Source organism: Siphateles boraxobius, unplaced genomic scaffold (genome assembly GCF_051911475.1).
Source record: "Siphateles boraxobius isolate OS27281-9 unplaced genomic scaffold, OSU_SipBor_1 13, whole genome shotgun sequence".
Taxonomy (NCBI): domain Eukaryota; kingdom Metazoa; phylum Chordata; class Actinopteri; order Cypriniformes; family Leuciscidae; genus Siphateles; species Siphateles boraxobius.
The window spans coordinates 23,753,835-23,776,049 of record NW_027508733.1 but is presented as its reverse complement, the minus strand read 5'-3'; the positions used below and the strand labels follow the sequence as shown (position 1 = coordinate 23,776,049).

Genomic DNA, 22,215 nt, shown 5'->3' with positions numbered 1-22,215 from the left:
GTTGCATTTCCCGCCTCCTCCTCCTCCACTGAACTTTAAACCTTGCTACAGAGATGAATAAAGTTTGATTGGAAATGAGGTAAAAACTGTATAAATCAGCACATTCCATCTGATGATAAATGCATCATGATCATGATAAATCTCTCGATTTGTTTCAAAGACACACCTGCTTATTCACAGATCAGTCCAAAAGATATATTTATTGTTTCCAATCATAATCGTGTGTTGTTTCCTCCTTTTTTTCGGGTTGTGGTTGTACCTGGAAACAAGTGGTTGGGTGGGAGGATGGCCACTAATATGTCGGGAAGACAAGTCATCCAAAAATAGTAACAGTGACTAATACTATTGTTGAAAAAAAAGTTATTACTGTTTATTTTATTTCTTAAGCTGTTTCATGATTAATTTACATGCATTCTCATAAATTTATAAGTGCTTTTGTCATTAATGTCAACAACTTTTAGCGGTTGTTTTTTAGATTCACAATTTTTTTTCTTTTTGTTATGATGGTCACTTTAAAATAGCATGGGAAACGTTTTACAATAACTTCATCAAATTATTTGTAAACACCTTTTTTAAATATCCTTTTATGTATTTTATTATTGTAAAACTCCTTAAAACAAATACCCATTTAAATATGTACATCACCCTAAGAAGAATTTTCACTCCATAGTGTATGATAGCAGAAAAAAAAAATGTTTGTATGGAACATCTAGGATAAAACAGATTTTGTGTGAACTAAATCATAAAATGGTATGTTGGTGACAAGGTGGGACTTTTACCCCACACACAGGTTAAACCAGCATGGGGCAAAAGGCACAAATTATTGAAACAAATTCTAGCTTTACAGTAGTAAAAAAATATGATATTTTAATATATGATATGATTAATATCATATTTTTAAATATCCTTTTATGTATTTTATTATTGTAAAACTCCTTAAAACAAATACCCATTTAAATATGTACATCACCCTAAGAAGAATTTTCACTCCATAGTGTATGATAGCAGAAAAAAAAATGTTTGTATGGAACATCTAGGATAAAACAGATTTTGTGTGAACTAAATCATAAAATGGTATGTTGGTGACAAGGTGGGACTTTTACCCCACACACAGGTTAAACCAGCATGGGGCAAAAGGCACAAATTATTGATACAAATTCTAGCTTTACAGTAGTAAAAAAATATGATATTTTAATATATGATATGATTAATATCATATTTTTAAATATGATGGTTTCATTATAAATATGGTGATTATCTTTGAGTTGGACACCCAACTTAAAGGGGTTTTTATAATATTTTTTTATAATATTATTTTATAATTTTATAATATTTCCTGGGGTGCACTTATAATGTTAGTATGATTTTTACATAAAAATTGTCATAATTTAGAAATAAAAGGCATTTTTCAAACCCTGATTTTAGCCCTCTGATTTGAATGCTCTGTTTTAAGGGGCGTGTCTGCTGTAAGACTTCAGTGTAAACGGCCAATGCTGTGATTGGCTGACATCTTTGCATATTAAATAGCTAGTATTACATGTTTAACTCTTTCGAAAACTTTTAGCATGTTTTTACTACTACAGTTCTCAAGGTTAACTTATCATGAAAAGTGTTGATCATAGCATTATATTTAGATCTATGACATTGTATTTAGATCGTGGCATGAAAGAGATGAGCATGTAGCCGATCATACACATGTTGAGCGCATGAATGCAGTGATCTCGTCATTGCAACTCGATTTCTGCACATTAACGAATGCGTTCATCATAACTAACACCGGTTTCACACTGCACGCATTAGCAGAGCATAAGCAGCGCGTATTTTTTTCGGCGCCCATGTAAACAGATTAGAGTATTCACACCGCAGAGGCGACACGGCAGCGCGTAAAGTCTTGGATATACTCGACGCGTCCGCACGAGCGCGAACGAGGCGTTTATACCATAGACAGTATAAGAAGTGGACAGAGCCATCTCATGGGAACTCAGTTGAGACAGTTGAAGCCCATTTTTAGCGATTTTTTAGCACTTCCGTTCCTGACGCGCAGACTCAAACCGACTCAAACTAAGCCTGATGACGTGAGCAACCTGTCTGACAGACGTAAATCTTCTAGTAGCTTTGCGTGAAATTGCCAACGTTAATCACTTCATATGTATTCACTTGCCACATACCGAATTATTTCCAATTCCCCAAAAACGTTGTTGAAATATTTTGTCCCGTTGCTTTTATGGACTCATTATCTATGGGCTTCTCCCTTGACGGGACGTCCCCCCGATTGCCTGCGAGCTTCTCCTCCTGTCTATACGGTATGTCTCTATTGTGCGACAAAAAGTTGTGCTACTCTGTGAAACGGCAGTGGGCGACTCGGAGAATTCTCCTCTAAACCACCAGGAATCAGCAGTGAAGAAGTAGTTTTCCGTTTATTAGTAGTTTATTACTTGCTGATTCATATAAAAAGAGTAATAAATGCAGTAGCCTAGGTTAATTGTACTTTCACTGCATGTAAACTAGTTAAACAACTGAATCCTTATTGAAGAGTGTTTAAACCTTAATTTCATCAGCAGGGCTTACTTCTGCTATTGTAGGCTTATTTTGTAAATGTAAGCAGTTACGTTAGACAAGTGCAAACTGGGCGCTCAATGCAAATGTGTTCCAATTCACAAAATGAGAGGCTTTTATGGTCGCCCATCAATGCAAATGTCTCTGGGTATATAAGGATCATATAAACATGCTGGTACAGATGTACCAGTTCGGCCAGATTCGGCTCGAAGTCGTTCATCTTCGGATGCGGCGCCGCGCGCGAAGTTACAAAAAGTGCCGTGCACACCGCCAGGCGAAATGGGGTCTTGAGCACCCAACGCGCACGACCGCCCACACCGCACTGACGTCACATTTTTTTCCGCGCGCAACTTCGCGCTCTTGCGGACGCGTCGACTATAAACAAGGCTTAACAGGAGCAGAGCAGGAGAAGCAGTGCCGCGATAGTTTCGGCGCCCAGTCTATTATTGCCGCGCCGCTTACGCTGAATTAAAGTGACAATGCATTGATCATGGCCAAAATACACAGCAGCTTTACCCAAAAATCGCATTGATGATTATCTATTGTGTTTTAAACAGTCAATCAAATGTCATTCATCAATTAAAAAAGAAAACAAATGTCCAAAAACAAACTTGTTGCCCAAACTACAAAAACAAAGATGAACCAAACGTTATATAATATATTAATTAATAAAATAAGCTTCTTGACAAATCTTTTTTCTTAAATGTATTTGAAAACGAAATAATGCCAACTTACTCAGTAGGCTACTCTGTCTATACACACGCTGCGGTTCAGCCGCGCACGTTAAACGCTGCCAGTGTGAAAGCAAAACGCGCGTGTCCTGCTTCCGCTCACCGTACGCACTGCTCCTGCGCTGCTTACGCTCTGCTAACGCTTGCAGTGTGAAACCGACGTAACAGTGCAAATACAATGTAAATAAGAGATTTGCTGATTATAACCATATAGATAAATGGGCGTTTGTTATAACTATAGTTTTGGCGGGAGTCGAGAACTCAGTCACTGATAAATTACAGCTGTTTGATTGACAGCTCCAGCATTCTTTAATAGCTTTATATAATAGCATTAATGCAATTATCTAATCAACCAATCACATGGCAGTTGCTTCAATGCATTTAGGGGTGTGGTCCTGGACAAGACAATCTCCTGAACTCCAAACTGAATGTCAGAATGGGAAAGAAAGGTGATTTAAGCAATTTTGAGCGTGGCATGGTTGTTGGTGCCAGACGGGCCGGTCTGAGTATTTCACAATCTGCTCAGTTACTGGGATTTTCACACACAACCATTTCTAGGGTTTACAAAGAATTGTGTGAAAAGGGAAAAACATCCAGTATGCGGCAGTCCTGTGGGCGAAAATGCCTTTTTGATGCTAGAGGTCAGAGGAGAATGGGCTAACTTATTCAAGCTGATAAAAGAGCAACTTTGACTGAAATAACCACTCGTTACAACCGAGGTATGCAGCAAAGCATTTGTGAAGCCACAACACGCACAACCTTGAGGCGGATGGGCTACAACATCAGAAGACCCCACCGGGTACCCCTCATCTCCACCACAAATAGGAAAAAGAGGCTACAATTTGCAAGAGCTCACCAAAATTGGACAGTTGAAGACTGGAAAAATGTTGCCTGGTCTGTTGTCTGTTGCGCTGTTGTTGCGACGTTCGTCTGTTATTATAGGACAACTTAGTTTGAATAAAGAAGCAGACACTGATCTACTTGCTCTACGTTTATTTAAAATGAACAGCAAGACGACTAGAAGTGAATGTGCTTTCCATTAAATTAATCACACGCAGTAAACAAATCCTTAACAAAAAAAACTTTACAATGAACGTGCTTCGTTTTAAATAAATCACACACAGTAAACAAAACCTTAACAAAAATTTTGTTGCAATGAACTGCAATTTAGACGCGCAAACTGGGTGCCGGTGCGGTGAGACATAGCCAACATGCTCGGGCAGATTCGGCTTGAAGTCGTTCATCCTCGGATAGGGCGCCGTGCGTGCTGTTACTATCAAAAGCTGTGCAAACAGTAATGCGAAATGGGGTCTTGCCGGTCTTGCGCACCCAACGCGTCATTTTTGCTGCGCTCACCTTCGCGCTCGTGCGGACCATAGACAGCAAAAGAAACGGACGCGTCGAGTATAAACAAGGCTTTACTCCGTGTCATCGCGCGCTCTGATCGGTAAAGGGGCAGAGATTTCTCCCGAATCATCTCCAGCAGTAGCAGAAGCACCACCACTAACTCCGCCTCCGTTTCCCTCGTAAGCTGACATTAGTATTTAAACATTCTCTATGATAAAATATTTTTTGTAAAAAATATTTTAATAACACGGTTTTGGCGGTTATAGAGTTCTAATGACGGTGTTCAACTATAACCGTCGGTCTCACAGTTATATAATAACTGTCACACCCCTAATCCTATCAATATGGGCCAACATTTCTAAAGAATGCTTTCAGCACCTTGTTGAATCAATGCCACATAGAATTAAGGCAGTTCTGAAGGTGAAAGGGGGTCAAAACAGTATTAGTATGGTGTTCCTAATAATCCTTTGGATGAATGCATATATAATTTAATCACAGTTTAAATAACAGATTATTTTCATCCTACTAAGAGAAAAAATTTGAAGTTGACCATTTAGTCACTGGTTTGATTTACTGACATCTGAAAAATGTACATGAATCATTACACATCAGAAATCACTGGTCACAGAACAGGCATTAGAATTAACACAGATACTTACATGTTGAGACAATACTGTCGAGTTGGTATCGTAAAAGTCTGTTTGCAAAGCCTGCGCCGAAATTGCGACTGATTTACCAAATAATCCACAGTGAAATGTAGGGCTGTAGTACTCGAGTCCGGTCTTGGACTCGAGTCCGGACTCGATACCGTTTTTCTATGATCTCGGACTTGTCTCGGACTTGCTGGTATTCTGACTCGGACTTGTCTCGGTCTCGGCCACTGGTCTTGCCAAATATGGCTTTTGGTCCGACCGAGTCCAGGTGTCTTTATTGTGTTCACAGTAAGAACACATAAAAGCCATTTATATGCGCGCCGTTTATTTGATCTGGTGTGAGCCGCGATTGCGCCAGAACCAGCCAGCCATCGAGATAATTCAGCAAGCGCACTCCCCGGAGTCTTAAGGCCGGTGACACACTTGCTGCGTGGCGTAAGCGTCTCAGCTGCGTGGCGTGTCTGTTTTTATTTCAGCTCCCATGTTAACAGGTTAGAGCTTGCAGACTGCCTGCGTGACACGCTTGAGCCGCGCGTAAAACGCGTGCATGCTAGAAATAGAACCGACGCTTAGTTTTCACGCGACAAGCAAGCCTGTTGGAAGCGTTTCCAGGCAAAATAGAATAGGAAAAGATGTTTATATGTTATTTTGTAAACAAATACATATTAATAAATTACATTTTGATAGTTGAAAGTCTAGGTTTTGGGTTTCAGATATAAATATGATTTAAAAATAAATAAATAATTATCAATTTTCAAATATTGCACCTGTCAATACAGAACGAAATAGTCTAGTCTATTTTGCTGTCAATACTGCTGACAGTGTCTTTAGGCTTTATATTTATGCTTAACATGAATATAGGGCTTCCACAACTCTCTCCCATATGTAGAACAAGGGAGATCCGTTTCAGCAGCCGCCAGGCAGCTGAAACGCAACAGAAACGCGACGCAGCCAGTGTGTCTCCGGCCACCACCGCGTCCATGCACTTCGTAAATGCAGAACTGTGTATTGATAAGCTTGCCCCTCGAAGGCGTATCTCAAGAATGGCCTGTGATGGGGGGTTATCTGAATGTGAAAGTATGCGTCTTTCAGATCCACAGTGAAACACTGCTATTATGAGGTATCATCATATGTCATCATTCTGTTTTCTTTAGATTAGAAGATGATATGATATCAAGGGGAATGTCTATACTTAAAAATCCTGGGTGTTGTGACACTGTTTTTCTTTTAGATCAACAAATAATAACCCAAAATGATTGACTTGATAATGTCTTGCACAAGACTTTTTTTCCCTGTCCTGGACTCGGTCTTGACTCGGACTCGAACCTTTTTGGTCTCAGTCTTGTCTTGGACTCGAACCTCTTTGGTCTTGGTCTTGTCTTGGACTCGACTAGTCCTGGTCTTGGACTTGTCTTGGACTCGACAAAGGTGGTCTTGACTACAGCCCTAGTGAAATGTACAGTACTGAATACAAATAATCTAAATAATGCTCAACTGAGACATTCACATTGTTGAAAATAAATAACCACATTCCTAGCATCAGGTGGATTTTGGAGGATTTTGGCTTGGAGGGTAATGCTATTTTAATGGAGTGATCCTTCATCTTTCTTCTCTCCTCCTCATCTAAAAAACACGCCAATGGGTGGGGCCAAAGTTATAATGATGAAATAGGCATTGATAGGCACATTCCACAACGAGTCGTTCGCTAGGCTTGATGACAATCAAAGCTGTTTTTAGACTAACAAGTTTTCAGTTCTGAAACTTACAGGATATTCTTATAGTATAAATGTGACCCTGGACCACAAAATCAGTCACAAGTAGCACGGGTATTTGTGGCAATATCCAACAATACATTGTATGGGTCAAAATTATGGATTTTTCTTTTAAGCTTAAAATCATTAGGATACAGGGACGTGCACAGGAATTATGAGGGGCAGTTGCTCTGACCTGAAAAAAGGGCTTCCCCTGCATTCAGTTGTGCTTCTTGCTCGTATTCAGTTCTGATGGTAGGCTACGGGCAACTACGCATGATTTGAGGTATGATTGCGTAAAGGGAACAGGAATTCCGGTAGGCAACAGAATCGACTGCTAAACCCAGGGCCGATCCTGAACTCCCCCTGGGGCCCGAAGCAAAAGGGGCCCTCTACCTGACCTGTGACGCCGTGAGCTATGTAAACCATTTGCCATTGCCACACAATCACACCTGACACTTCAGTGCTCCCAATACAATCCTCCCTCCTTTAAACAAAACAGTCAAAGAATAAGTACAACAATATAGAACAGAATGAGGTTCAAACAAACAATATTTATTGAATAGAGTATTTTCTATAGAATGTTAACATAAGTGAATATTAACGTAAACATAAATAAGAAGAAAATAATAAATTATAACCCTGAGCTTTGGCTTTTGGGATTAACTTTGGTTCTCTCTACAGCCTGGGTATTTTCGGCATCAGTATGATTTTTTTTATTTATTATTATGCATGTTGAAGCAATTCTTGATTTATGGTTATTATTTACCGAGGGATGTGCATTCATATTGACCAGTATGTCCAGCTAATCAACATTTTAAATTCAATATAGCCTATAAATCAATAGTCAATCAATGTCAAATTGTCAATACATTGCTTTCTATCTTGCATAATTAGTGCAGTTGTTTAGAGTTTTTAACTACACTGAGACTAGATAATCAGTTTCTTGTTTTATAAATGTGACTTTGATTGGGAGTGCCATCATTCACGTGCATGTATTGTACAGTATGTCTGGTCTCCACATATTTCTGCTTGAAAAATGCGAGTTTCATTTCGTGCACGCGCATATGAACGCACGATAACACACGCGACGCGGTTATGTTTTCCGAGCTGCAGTAAACAAACACCGTTGCACTTTGTCGTTTATCAAAAACAAACGTAATAATTTTTTTTATTTTACTCTCACTTTTGTCAGGCACAAAGTGATGCAAGAGATGCACTGCCTGCCCAGCTAGGTTAGCAAGACCGAAAAACATCAAACTTTGCTGACATCAAACTTAGAGAGGAGAGAACACAAGTTTACCTGATTGTTGTTCCCGCAATTCACTCTCATGGGTATTTTCTTCTTCCTCTTTTCGTGACCAGAAGGATAGTTTCGCTTCATTTTGTCATGGATGTTGTACACATTAACTGACACGCTATAGGCTTGTTCGACTTGAACCGGCGCTGCGCAGACCGATCGGTTGATGACATCAAAGTACCGCGAGAGCGATTCAAAAGCATAAGGAGCCGTCTGCTCTCTAATCGCTCTCGCGGTACTTTGATGTCATCAACCGATCGGTCTGTGCAGCGCCGGTTCAAGTCGAACAAGCCTTATGACACGAGATGGAGGCGGGGCCTTAAGTAATTTGTGGGGTCTTACGCACCGGTCGGGTGCAGCGCTGCAGCCACGTAAACAGTTTGCCCTTACCTTACTGACTTTCACGTTCGGTGCACGAATGGAAGTGAATGAGGCTTTGCGAATTTAAAAAAATAATAAATAAAAAATGTATCTAGGCCTATGTGAAATTCTGCAGCCATTGTACGATTTTTTTTTTTTTTTCTCGGAAGGGCAACTTGAGTCGAGAAGGGCATATGGGCAGTTGCCCGGGCAACCTGAGCAACCCCCCTGTGCACGTCCCTGTTAGGATATTAAGGAAAGATCATGTTCCATGAAGATATTTTGTAAATTTCCTACCGTAAATATATAAAACATTTATTTCTGTGAGTGAATGAAGCACAATCGCGAATATAAATTGACAAATTTAAAGGTGATTTTCTCAATGTTTCGATTTTTTTGCACCCTCAGATTACAGATATTCAAATAGTTGTATCTTGGCCAAATAGTGTCCTATCCTAACCATACATCAATGCTTATTTATTTAGCTTTCAGACTAAGTATAAATCTCAATTTCAAAAAATTTAGCAATCGCCATTTTTAAAAACAGTTGTTAAGGGGTTAGTTCACCCAAAAATTACCTAGCAGCCTATGAAGAAGTCAGACAGCTCTCAGATTTCATCAAAAATATCTTAATTTGTGTTCCGAAGATGAATTAAAGTCTTACGGGGTTGGAACAACATGAGGGTGAGTAATTAATGACATAATTTTCATTTTTGGGTGAACTAACCCTTTAAAGGTACACTGTGTAGTTTTTTAAAAATATTTTATTAACTAAAATCAATGTCTTTAATCATAAATATGTCCTCATTGGTGTAATTACCTCTGCCAATGATCTGACTTATCTTCGTAAGCGAAGAATTTCTTATCTTTATTTACATTGGACGGGTAAGTTCAAGGAGGCTTCCATGTCGTTCCGCCATTTTGAAAAACTAGCATATAGCGGAGAGGGACAAAAAGAACGCGTTTTCGTTCAGAGCCAGTGTCACGTGACTGAAACCAACTGAAACGGACAAGGAGATCAGTGAGAGACGCTTGTCACTGTCCTGGCAAATTTGAAAGGCTGCACTGCACGATAGGTAATACCATAATGCAGGATCATACTTATGCCGAGGGAGAAGGAATCTTCGTCGCCAAAAAAGCAAATTATTGAATTTAATAGGAAACGTGACCAGCAAATTAAAAAAACAAGGCTAAATATCAGGATAGCTTTTCCCAGACATGTTGTCATAGCTACTTGGTACATAACGGCTACCGACCATAGTTGCAACACGCATTTGAAAAAGCGAGGCGCTAGAGAGCATTATTCGTTTGAATGCAAAATACAATTTCCCCGCTAGATGGGAGAAATTCTTACAGTGTACCTTAAAGAAAAGTGCTGAGATTAATGTTTGTGCCATCTAGTGGTTGAAAAGGGAATAAAATCAATGGCACTTTTTACCCTTTTGGTCCTTACTGTTTTGTTTCATCACATGAGTCATGTATTGCTGTAATACTATATGATTTCATTCTGTTGAAAAGTAATAGCACACATCTCCACAAGTCTCATTCATGTCTGAGGCACAAATGGACAAGTAAGCGTCAAAGTCTAATAGTTTTTTTTTTTTCAAAAAAATCTAGTGCCATCTTGTGGTCCTTCCGTAATAAATGAATAAATTGATTGTACATCAACTTATTAGACCAACTCATCAAGCATTTTTAATAATAATGTTTCTTACTGACTTATTTTTGAAAGCTAAGATATTTGTGTAACCGGCTATACCCAAGCTACGGTTACAAGTTAATGTCAAAACTTTCAGCATGCGCCCTAGGACTGCTGCTCTCAAACCTGTCCGATGTCATTCCAGGAAAGACAGCCTCAGGCCCAACGACACAGTACTATGGGATTGTCTGTGGCTTTCTCTCTTTTTATATCATACACTCAACACTATTCAAATGTGGAGCGTATATAAGGGCTTTTATTTTTAAAGGGAGCCGTTCTCAGTTTTTGTACTTCATCACATAAGCTATGTGTCGACTCTAGGGCTACTATAAGCATTGCAGAACAAGAGCACCACAAATTTTACACTTTTCTGGAAAATGAAAATTCTTTCATAAAGTAGGCCTCATCCTCATGTAAACGACTTTATTTCAGCTTCAGAAACAAATGAAGATATTTTTATGAAATCTGAGAGATTTCTGACCTTCTACTGAAAGTCTAATCACCCAAAACTCTGACAGAGCAAAACATTCATAAAGTGAGGGGTTTGGAGAAATGAAAGGGACATGGTGATGATGGGGGAAAAGGGAAGAAAAATAAATGCCAATACTTTTGCGTTTGCTCGCAAAGTTTTTCCGTTCCCCAAGAAACTTTGCGTTCGCTCGCAAAAAAACAACAAAAAAAAAAACACGAAAAAAGGTTTCTCGGGGTTGATGTTTGGGTGAACTGTCGCTTTAAGTAGGACTTGAGTTCGATAATCTCTCAAGATTCGAGTTTCAGGACTCGATGTTTTCTTCTCCTGCAAAAAGCAAAACTATAAACAACACGATGGACTTATTTTCAAGTAGTCTGAAATTTATTTTTTTTATTCAGCAGAATAAGTTTTTACATGCATATCCAACCTGTTTGAGTTTAATAAGCACTGACTCGACACACCCTCATGTGACCACCTGTACCGGTTTTTCCTGAAGATGTGCCGCAGGCTTATCGGCCCGAGAAGAGTAAATGACGAGAATTAAAGGAAAGCCAATAGAGCAACATTCACACCTGCAAGCAGACACACCTAAAAGCTTCCACATTTCACTCACCGAGGAGAAAGTTTTGAGGTGAACACTTTAAAACAGTCTGGAGGTTGTCAGTGCTGAGTATTGGGTGTGTAAATATCGATGTTTTAGCACGAGACTCGCGATGGACCGCTGTTGCTGCGTTTCTCTCAGGTAAGCAACTGTCATTCCGAGGGGAACGGTTTACGTAAGTGACAGCCAGTTTAAGTGACATAGTTGAATGTGATATTAAATACGATACAAAAAAATACAAAAAACTTAGTTTAATACACAGAGCCTAGATGTTCACGCATGTCGCTTTCTTGTTGTTTTTAAACACATACGCGCGCCTCAGACTGGCGGTTTTTGGGTAGTTGCGTCGCGTCTCACGTGCGTTGCGTTTTAAGATGGCGCGCAAAGTTCAAATAAAACGGGTTGTTCTCAATCTCAGTGCGTTTCTTCTTTATGGAAAAATACATGGATTTGTGTGTCTCTCACTTAAAATCGTCTAGACGGAAGCCTAGAACTACAAGGAAGGAAATAGTTACAGGGTTTGAGACGTGTCCGTTTTTTCAATGCTTGATCACATAAGAAAAGAAAAAGATCTTCCAAAAATACAATAAACTGTAAGGTAGGCAAAAACTTTTATTTCGCGATTCATGATCTGTAGTAGTCAAATTTATCGAATGTTCAAATGACACACTTGATACTAAATGCATTTAGTATCGAAAATGTATATGTTCTAGGCCTATATGTGTGTAAATTAGCTAGTTATAGCATATTTATCAATCATTTTAATTTGACCAGTTCAGTTAGCTGTTGTATTTCACTGAATTTGGCATAAATCACTTTTAAAAGTACAAATATTCCATATAACCCCCTAGTTAATACGAGGTGATAAAAACAGCATATGATTATTATTATTACACAAAAATTGGGAAAATGTTTCAAATTAGTTTTACTGTAGATGAATTATCGTCGTCACACTGGAGAAAACCGCTGTCCCTCCTTAAAATAAACCATTGATAATCAAAGATATTTTCTGCTAAGCTATTGTATTGAACACAGCTGGCACATATTGTCAAACCCAACAACCCAGCCCTCTAATATAGAGTTGGGTCCTTTGCTATATTGGGCATGTGGATGAAATGCTTAAATGTCAAAAATGAACAATTTTTTTTAATTTCAGAAATTGCATAACACCTGTTTACGACCTGCAGTGCACATTGCTAGGAACCGTGGCTGAGATGGAGACCAGGATTTCAGTCATTGTTTCTAGTAGTGGGCGCTGCAGATATTCAGCTTTTTGCCAAAAATATCTGGAGTCATATCTACAATCCTAATGAGAACAATGTCTAATACAATACACGCATGGCACATACATGGATGTGTACAAGAAACACCTTGGGTTGCCGCTGGATGGCAGTAGACCGCAAGGAAAGTGACAACGGACAAGGATTTGCAGTTTCAACATGCAAGTAACCGTGGACATCTTTGGCATGTTGGTGAACCTGCCCTAAAGAGGCACTTGTTTGGCATTTAGACTTCCTCATTCATTTGTAATTGAGGTCTTTATGCAGAAAATAACCAAACCAGAGTTTGATCATGCATTTGATCATTTATAGCGATTCGTTTTAAAGCTTTTCGTAATTTTCCTGTTGTCAACTTAGGTTGAGTTAAGGGTCAGTGACAAATAAAGATGATGAATGTTTATGATGGTTTCATACTTATTTTTCCACCAAGTTTTAATTTAATTACAATGTTGTATCCACAAAGTAACATTTCCTTACAGTGAATTACATAAATAGTAATTTTAAAAAACACATACACAAACTGTAGGTCCGTCAGGGGCCAGGGCCCCTATTATTTCCTGTTTCCTGTTTTAATATTATTTCCTGTTGTTGTTTTTTTCCACAACAACAAAATGGCTTCTTGGGTAGTGATTATATTGTATCTTCTTAAAATATCTATATTTTGAAACAATTGTAATGCATGTATTATAGATAGAGGTGCAAATAATTGACAATTTTTTTTTACTGAATTGACAGGAAGACCTTCTGTCAGGTTATATCCAGGAGATTGCTGTTTATTTGAATCAGATATGGTGGATTTCAAATATTTCATTGACACAAACATACCCTTTAAAAGTAATTTATTTGGTATTTACAGTTGGCCAGTGGAAGCTATGAGAATGTGCAAGATACAAACACTTTCGCCGGTCACAAAACGTTTCCAGCAACAGCTGATTGTAAAAGAAACTGGCATGAAAGTCGTCTTCATACATTGATCGAAAACTTCTAAAGCCTGTCACTCAGTCACACACACACAAACATTTACAATGGCATATCAGGTGCGAGAAGTTCAGTTTGCAAAACTTTTGTAAACCAGGAGAACAAACCGAGAACAAACCCCAAGAACAAACCGATCACGACCATCGGACATTGTCAGTTTTACAGCAATACTTTTTGTTTTATATCCCTGAATGTTAAACATTTGGCACAGACCAATCCAGCCAATTATGATGATAATTGTAACACAATTTTCTTTTCAAATACTACAGCGCACTGCGATATGCACCATGATATGCACTAGATTGACACAGCACTGAAGAGAGAGATATATGCACACTCATCACTAAAACACACATAAAGTGATTCAAAAATGATTCAGTAACACAATTTACAGAAAATGTTCTTAATCACCTTGTAAGCCTATAGCCGCATGGCAACAGAAGATATTTTCCCTAAAAGTTTATTGGACACATTTCAGGCCATGCCTTTCATTGGAATGCACCAACACAAACTAGCACATTGTTATTTTCAAAAGCGTAATATGAGAGCGTTCAGCACTAGCGATCGAACACTGGTCTTAAATAGGCACTAATGCGATACAAAAGTAGCTGCTGTATTAAGTTGTCTCTGTACAGGATGCTACATGTAACCCGCAAAAACATATTCCCGTTCCCAAAAGCGAAGCGGAATGTAATCCCTTTAGAACACATTTTTTACAGGAATATGGGATGTAAGCAATAATTGATCAGTAAGGGGAAAAAAATGCCCTGATAAAGTGATGTGCATTCAGCAGTTTCCATGAATAGGGTACAAAATTGGTCTTTCATCTGAAATAAAAGCACACATCCCATGTTCTTAACAGAGAACTATCAGATTTGCTAGATAAAGTATTTTACACGTAGCTAGTATTATTTTGTATGATAATCACACAACAGCAACATAATACTGTTAAACCTATTTGAATAATGACTAGCCAGCTCTGAATGATAGATCGATTTAAAGTGCTTTGATCTGTTTGCTGGTCAGTTTTTGTGTCCCTGCTCAAAGTAAGTTTGCCACCAAATGCAAAGCACTGTAAATCCAGACACTGAAATAGCATGAATTGCATATGATGATGCAAGCAAGAAAACTGTTCACATCTGAGCCAATAGCAATGCTACTACATGCCTTAAAACTTGTATGTTGGATTTTTATTGAATTATAAATAAAAAATACATATATATATATATATATAAAAAAAGATTGAGAAGTAGAGATGTGTTTTTGGCCACTTTTTTGTTTCCGGACGACAATATTCATATAGACCCCACAGAGTTCACATTCAGCCAGCATGCATTTGAACACTGGAGCATATTAGCAGGTCCTGAAGACCTATGAAGTAGACGAGATGATCGCTACGGACACTGCAGGAAATATCAGAATAACAAAGGCACCCAAAGGGCTGAGCGTCTCCAACCCTAGCAGTACGTGAGCCCACAGTGTGCATGACGAGTCTCTCACAAATGATATGGAGGGCAAATGAAGAAGCATTGACGACCTCACCTAGATATTTGATTGGTTTGAAGACTGAACCTGCTTATCAAGATGTCGAAATGTGTTAGAGCAGGGCTGGAATTTTGCATTACAGTTCTCCAGAAATTTCATCACTTCGGTTTATGCCAGTCTTTTGGGATAGATCGGTTGAAAGGGTAAAACAATATTATATGAATTAAAAAATAAACTATATCATCTCAAAATAAATCAATAAATATAGAGCACAATTCAAGCATGTTTTCCATTAAATTAAAAAACAAAAATTCTCTGCTGTATCCTGCAATGGAACATGGAATCAAGACCAGGCTTGAATATAGATGCCGAGAGGGATGAAAAGAAAAGGGATATTTAAAAGAGCTGTGCAGTAGATCCCTTCCTGTCCAGTCTTCTACAATAAGACAAGAAAATGAGAAGCGAACAGGAACCGTCCCTGTCGCCCAGTAGTTGATAACTCCATGGTAAAAGAATCATTCAATACACGAAGAGACGACAACGGCTCATCTGATGCGATGAGCCGAGAAACTTGGAGGAAAAATAAAATTAAAGTGTCAGTAGCTATCGCCGAAAGCCTCATGAACTCAAAGTAGTTTCTGAATCACTTCCTTCTCTATTGATTCACAAAGTAAAGGGCCGAACGGACGTGATTGGGCAGCAGTAGAGGCTTATGGTCACTGTCTGTAGTAGGCACCTAAAAGAGAAGGATATAAAAATGCACAATTTAAAAAAAAATTCTAGCGAATCTGAAGCGATACGTCGGGTGCATTGGTGCAGTGTGAACCTTTGTAGGCCGCCTCTGGTCTTGATGGAGGGCGAGGGGTGTACGGGCTCTCCGCATAAGCATAGCTCGGGTTTATGTTCTCATAGTGCTGTGTAGGAGGAGGCGGCCTGGAACAAAGAACCGAGAGGAACATGAGACTCCTGTAGGACTTCTGATAGCGTATGGGTGTTAATGAGTCAGAGATATAGTACCTCGCAGGTTTGTGGTTCCGCGCTCTCTGGTACTCGTCCTCTCTGCTACGCACCTCTTCACGCATGCGTGGTCGTACTACTTCTTCTTGCCCTGGCTAATATGACGGAGCAGAAGAGAGCATGTCAGTGGTGTCGACAGGGTCCACGTCACCAGGCCCACATGGAATATTGTGAATTTCAGCAGCATCAGTATTTACTATATTGCCTTTTTAACCCTAAGAAAAAAAATTATTTTGACTGAATTTTTCCTTGGCCAAACCCCATTCTACAGCCATACCGGTCACACACCCAATTTAAGAGGATTTATTTTCCTTCTTGTAATTAGGAGTATAGTGAGTACATGCTTTAACTACACAAATGAAATACTCAAAGCAGCGCTCAACATGAAGCTTTTTCATGTGCTTGTTCTTCACTCTTCTGCGTAAAAAAAGTTGTTTGTACGAAAATAATTATTAAAATAATTTGTGTTTTTATTTTATTCTGGAGCAATATTCCTATCAGTGTTCAATCAGCTTTTATATATTTAAATCTACATATTGTTATATAGCACCTAATCTTATTAAATGTATGCTTCATCTTTCATTTTAAATTCCTAAATTTGATCACAATCAAAAAGTGATTTTTTTTCATTCCTAAATTTGATCAAACAAATTCAGTCAGAATAATAAGACACTATAGGGCTGTTACCCTAGGTAGGACTGATCAAGTTAAATGATTTACATTGAAATATTATAATGTTATGAGATTGTTCTAAATATGTTTGAATATTCAAATAAGAAACATTGAAAAGAATGATACTTTTAAACATAATAAACCACCAGTAGGTGGCGGCAGGTGACTGTCTTAATGAGCTAGTTATCGAGTCATTCATTCAAACGATTAGTTAAAACGACTGATTCATTCAAGAATTAGTCAAATGCTGCGTCTCAATTCGCCTACTTATACTATGCCCTAAGAGTATGTACTCTTTTTGTGAAGAAAAAGTACATACTTTTGAGTAGGTAGCAGAAGAGTAGACAGGCTTTGGGACATACTATCGTCATAAAATAGCGTCTTTAACGGTTGCTCTCTGTTGCTTAGTTACACACACCCTGTCACGTAAACTGGCCTGTCAATCATCTTGTCAAAGATAAAATCCTCCATATTTATTTTCCTTTCATTCCCTACTGCATCAGAGAGAAATGCAGAAGCACGATGATCTGCCAGTCACGGGTCTTTCATGCGGAGACTCTCCTGATATTAATGTATAATGATGCATTTAAAAGTTAATGGCCAAATGGATCTTTAGAAAAGTTCTCATTGTTGTTGCAGATGAAATATAACACCGATAACATTACATAAATATTTTAATCAGCTTAAATGTTGATTATTAATCAAACCCCTTATCTTACATCTTTACTGTTGCCGTCAATAATACATTTGTTATCCACTATCGATCGCCACAATAAATGTAATAAATCATTCTCTCTTTTTAGTGATTCCCAAGTTATTTTTTTGTTATTTACGTTTTAATCAGGCTACTTGTCCAGTCGGGCAAGTAACATTCTCTTTTACTTGTCCCGGAGAAGTGTTAATGTCGAGCTCTGTATATACATATAAACAAACATTTATCAATCTGCTTTAAATAAAATCTTTTAAAAAATTTTGTCTAAAGCTTCAATAAACCATAGAATTTTAAATAAAATGCATTGTAATGTTTAAAGTGGACGTCACAACAAATGTCATAGACCGGGAAGATTTTAAAATGAGCGGTTCATTCATAAATCTGTAAGATTACCTTTATGCTGTGGAAATACAGACCAGAAGACAGAACACATTGATGCTTACCTTGTATTCTACCTCAGGTCGTCTTCTATCTATCACTTGCTTCTTCTCCTCTTTCGATCTCTTATACTCCCTTTTCTCTTCCTCCAATAGCAGTCGGGCTAATTCCTTAAAATACATTGCAAAACGCACAACATAATTAGGTTTGGAGGTAACAACAACCTCAAATTTGTGTGTGTGTGGGGGTGGGGGGCATGCTGTACCTCATCTTTAGCAACTTGAGCGGCTCGTTTTTCAATTTGACTAGCCTGTAAAAAAAGAAATGCATTTACTTTTTTGGGATTGCAAACCACCAATAATTAAAAGCACAGAGAAAGATTCACTCAAGGTACCTTAATTTCTTCTTCTTGTAGTCTGCGTGCCACCTCCATGTCTTTGAGCTCCTGGTCCTGTAGGTCTAAGTTGGCCAATCCATGTGTTGCTTCCTTCATGCCATACTCTCCTCTAATCTTTCGGCCTGCAGGGGGCATAAGAGGATATCAGTCCAAAGAAAACACTACAGAACTACACCTCAGCCTCATCATTTATTCACACAGTAGCCCAAGAAGCCATTCTTATTTTGGGATTGAAAAGGAATGATCAGAAATGCAAGTTAGTAGCCACCGTCAAGATTTAGTACACACCGTCAAGATTTAGTACACAAGATTCCCACAAACACCAATGGATAGGAAAAAGGAAATCAGAGTATGCCTTGACAGCACTCCCACCACCAGATGGCACAGCAAAGTCCAAGAAGGTTCAATCAAACATGTGGACCCAGGTCCATACCTCTCTCTCTGGAGGAAGGGCCCTCATTTGAAGGGCCTCTGAGCGTCGGCTCCTCAAACACCTCATTAGGGCCTGACGGGTGCCTCAGCCTGCTCTTGAGGTCCTCCCACTCCAAGCTGTCTTCTGACAATCCTCTAGTTGGGGTGAGACTGTACTCATCCAGTTCTTGCTCTCTGCTTTTGTGCCTCTCTCTTTTCCCATCTCTGCCTCGTTCTCTTTGTCTGTCTGTGCTAGCATGTCCAGTGCCATTCCTTTCCACCTCCCTGTCCACGTTTCTACCCCTGTCCATCTGCTTGACATCTCCGCTAAACAGTCGGTCTTGACTTCTTGTCCGGTTTCGATCTCTTGGCCTGTCCTTGGATCTCTGTCCATCCCTTTCTCGTTCTCGATCCCTGTTCCTCTCCTTGTCCCAAACCCTATCCTGGCCGGCAGAGTAATCCTTGGGAGGTTTCTCCTTCTGCCGCACCGCAGGCTCCAGGTCGTCCCATTGATCTGGCTTCTTTCTTCTACGAGGTTCTTTGTAATCGAGATCGAGAGGTCTGTTTCTCTCTTTCGAGTAATCTTCTGGGTATTTCGGTCGTCGCTCAGGTGAGTAGTACTCTGGGATCAATTCCTTGCTTGGAATCTCTGAATGTCTAGTTCGGACGTGTTCAACGGGCTCATATTCTGGATAACGACTACGGGGATATATTTTTCTGTCTGGCATGGGAGAGTTGTACGGGGAAAGAATTTGATTGTGGTTGTGATGCTTCTCTTTTCTGTAACCTGGAGAAGTGGAAAGGGGATTCGGCTCTTGCAAGTCTGGTGGAAGGTGCGAGAGGCTCCTGGCGGCTGCGTGAAAGCGAGTAAGGGCAAAGATGGAGTCCAGAACAAGGAGGGAAATAAAACTTAACCTGGTTAGTACAAAAGGGTTAGTTCACTCAGGATCATTTGCAGGATGTAAAATGTTAAATAAAGCTATTGCTGACAAGTAGTACCAAGCCCTTCAACTGGAGAGTCTACAGCCAGGGTCCAAAATTGACTATGCCACACATGTCAGTCCAAGAAGAGTGGCTGGAGAAAACTGAAAAATTATTTTGCAAAACACATATATATGTGCAGATATGTATGAAGTGCATTTGATATTTGCAGGGTGTTAATTTTGGATCCTGTTTATAGCAACTCCAGTTGAGCATATTAGAAAAGTCTGTTTGTGGGTTAGGTTATTTTACAAAACAAAAAAAATCTACAGGGGGAGGGGGGCAGGGGGGGGGGGTGCATAAAGTAGGTGTTTTATAAAAAGGTCCATGTTCGTTCAGATTAATGCCAACTTCCAACTGCCAATTTTTAGACAGCAAATATCTTGTTAACCCTCCTATTAAAACAATTTCTTTAAATCACAGATTGACAGTTTGAGGGTTCAGATAAACTTGTCTGATCTCCTACCCACACATCACTGCAGAAACGCAACACAGGCCTAATTGTTTGCATCCTGGTGTGAGAACAGAGCTTAGCTATGCTGTCACGGGTTAAATAGGGAACGAGAGAGAGAGAGAGAGAGAGAGAGCTAAAGATACTCCTGCACAAAGATGCTGAATCTTTTATGTTGTGCCCTGTAGGCGGGTGCTAATCTGTGCTTATCATAGCAGGGTTCTTATAAACAGAATATCAACAACATGAAGAAATGCATTGTGTGCTGAAGTTTCACCTCTAGGGTTAGGGAGTTTTGGTGAAACGCACTCTTCATTAAGCACCAATGAATAAAAAGTTTGAATGAGTGTTTAACGAGGCAAACAGACCCTACGGGTACAATACTGGCTGACCAGCAAGAGGCCCTAAACAAATCCAAATGATTGCATGAGAGACTGGTTACATAACACGTGAAAGCAAACAGTTTGAATACAAACACTGGCACGCAAGGGCAGCCATGCGGGGCGGGTTGAGTTAACAGATGCAGTGTTGACATGAATAACTTGCATGTCCAGTTTTGTAGCATTAGTCACTAAATGGTTGCCCATTACGAATAAACATGGTCTGCCGGTGCCGTTTTAGATCGGAGGCAGGAAAACTTCCCACAGATCCCTTATGTGTACTAAACAAAATAAGTTGAACACTAACATGCGGTCAAGCTATTTGACATTTTGTTTAACTTCTCAACAAGCAGATGAAAGTATCTGGAGTGCTTGGGGCTTGAAATGCATGAAATGTGTTCATTACTGTAATTGCTTCCTAGAGCATAAGTACCTCCGAACCAATTGAAACAGGAAGGCGCAATCCATGTCAATTTGCGTATAAAAAAACATTATTAAGCAATTATTTATTTTAATAACCATTCAATCTATTTTATTTTGTAATATATATACAGGGCTCGACATTGACGCTTTTCCGCGACACCTGGATTTTTTGAAGGGGCAAGTGAAAGAGAATTTTCCTTGCCCAACCGGACAAGTAGCCTGATTAAAACGTCAATAAATAAAAAATATATAACTAGGTAATCACCAAAACGTGAGAATGACTCTTTTTTTATATTAAATTTAGTATAAGTGGCGATCGATAGTGGATAATGATAGGCTGTTGGCTATAATGTACTGACGGTAAGGTTGCGCTGAGGCTCGAGCTGCCTCTCGAGAACAAATGAAAACAAATGAGCGCAGCACACCCAAAGAAACTCAGTTAACATACTGCAGTAAACATTCAAAACTTGGAGTTTTTATATTTACAACACATGATACAGTTAAGCAGCACACTTTCTGAATACCATCACGATTGAAAATGTGACACTGATATCATACAACAGTTCAATAAACAAGTAGTTAATATTTAGTCACTTACATTTCGGATACAAAATATTGACTGTTTTTGTTCCGTTTCAGCAGCGAAAATAGTTCCAAACAAAGATAACAGCAAAATCATAGCGCATCTCACTGCAACACTAAGCCATGATTCAGCGTTTTGAACGAATCGGTTGAGTCAAAGATTCAATGACCCATTCATTAACAACTGCCTTAATCTTGAACGAATCAGTTGTTTGAACAAATCGTTTGAATGAATGACTCAATCATTAAAACAGTCACTTGCCGCCACCTATTGGTGGTTTAGTTTCATGTTTAAAAGTATAATTTTCCCCCCAACATTTCAAATTTGTATTTTCAAAAAATATTTAACAGTCTCTTATAATATTATTCAAGGAAGTTATTATATTTTAGTGTAATTGAATACATTGAATTTATTGAAAATTTAAAATGGGAGATGAATCTTACATTTTAATGAGATTAGGGGGAAAAAAACTCTTTATGAAGTTAAAAAATTTGCCCTCAGGGTAAATATCACAAATAAGCAGATTTAAATATGTCAAAGCTGCAATATTGTGGGAGAATATTTCTTCAGAAAAATGATATTTACAACAAAAAAATC

At 38.9% G+C, this 22,215-nt stretch overlaps 1 protein-coding gene and 1 long non-coding RNA gene across 3 annotated transcripts in view; one reads left to right on the top strand and one right to left on the bottom strand.

Annotated features, from left to right (window-relative positions):
• The first annotated feature begins 11,485 nt into the window (after positions 1-11,485).
• On the top strand, positions 11,486-14,950 carry LOC143736110 (uncharacterized). Its single transcript, XR_013203356.1, has 2 exons — positions 11,486-11,611; positions 12,627-14,950. It is a non-coding gene; the product is annotated as an uncharacterized LOC143736110 (long non-coding RNA).
• The window catches only part of ccdc50a (coiled-coil domain containing 50a), a 30,052-nt gene continuing 21,409 nt past the window's right edge, over positions 13,573-22,215 (bottom strand). Inside the window, exons 6-12 of one of the 2 annotated variants that reach the window (XM_077226690.1) lie at positions 18,823-19,653; positions 18,387-18,511; positions 18,258-18,302; positions 18,058-18,162; positions 16,231-16,325; positions 16,040-16,146; positions 13,573-15,949 (exon numbers count right to left, since the gene is read on the bottom strand). In XM_077226690.1, the coding sequence (XP_077082805.1) occupies positions 15,930-15,949; positions 16,040-16,146; positions 16,231-16,325; positions 18,058-18,162; positions 18,258-18,302; positions 18,387-18,511; positions 18,823-19,653 (1,328 nt within the window). In that variant the 3' untranslated portion in view covers positions 13,573-15,929. The remainder of the gene's footprint in view (positions 15,950-16,039; positions 16,147-16,230; positions 16,326-18,057; positions 18,163-18,257; positions 18,303-18,386; positions 18,512-18,822; positions 19,654-22,215) is intronic. The other variant, XM_077226691.1, reaches the window with a different exon arrangement.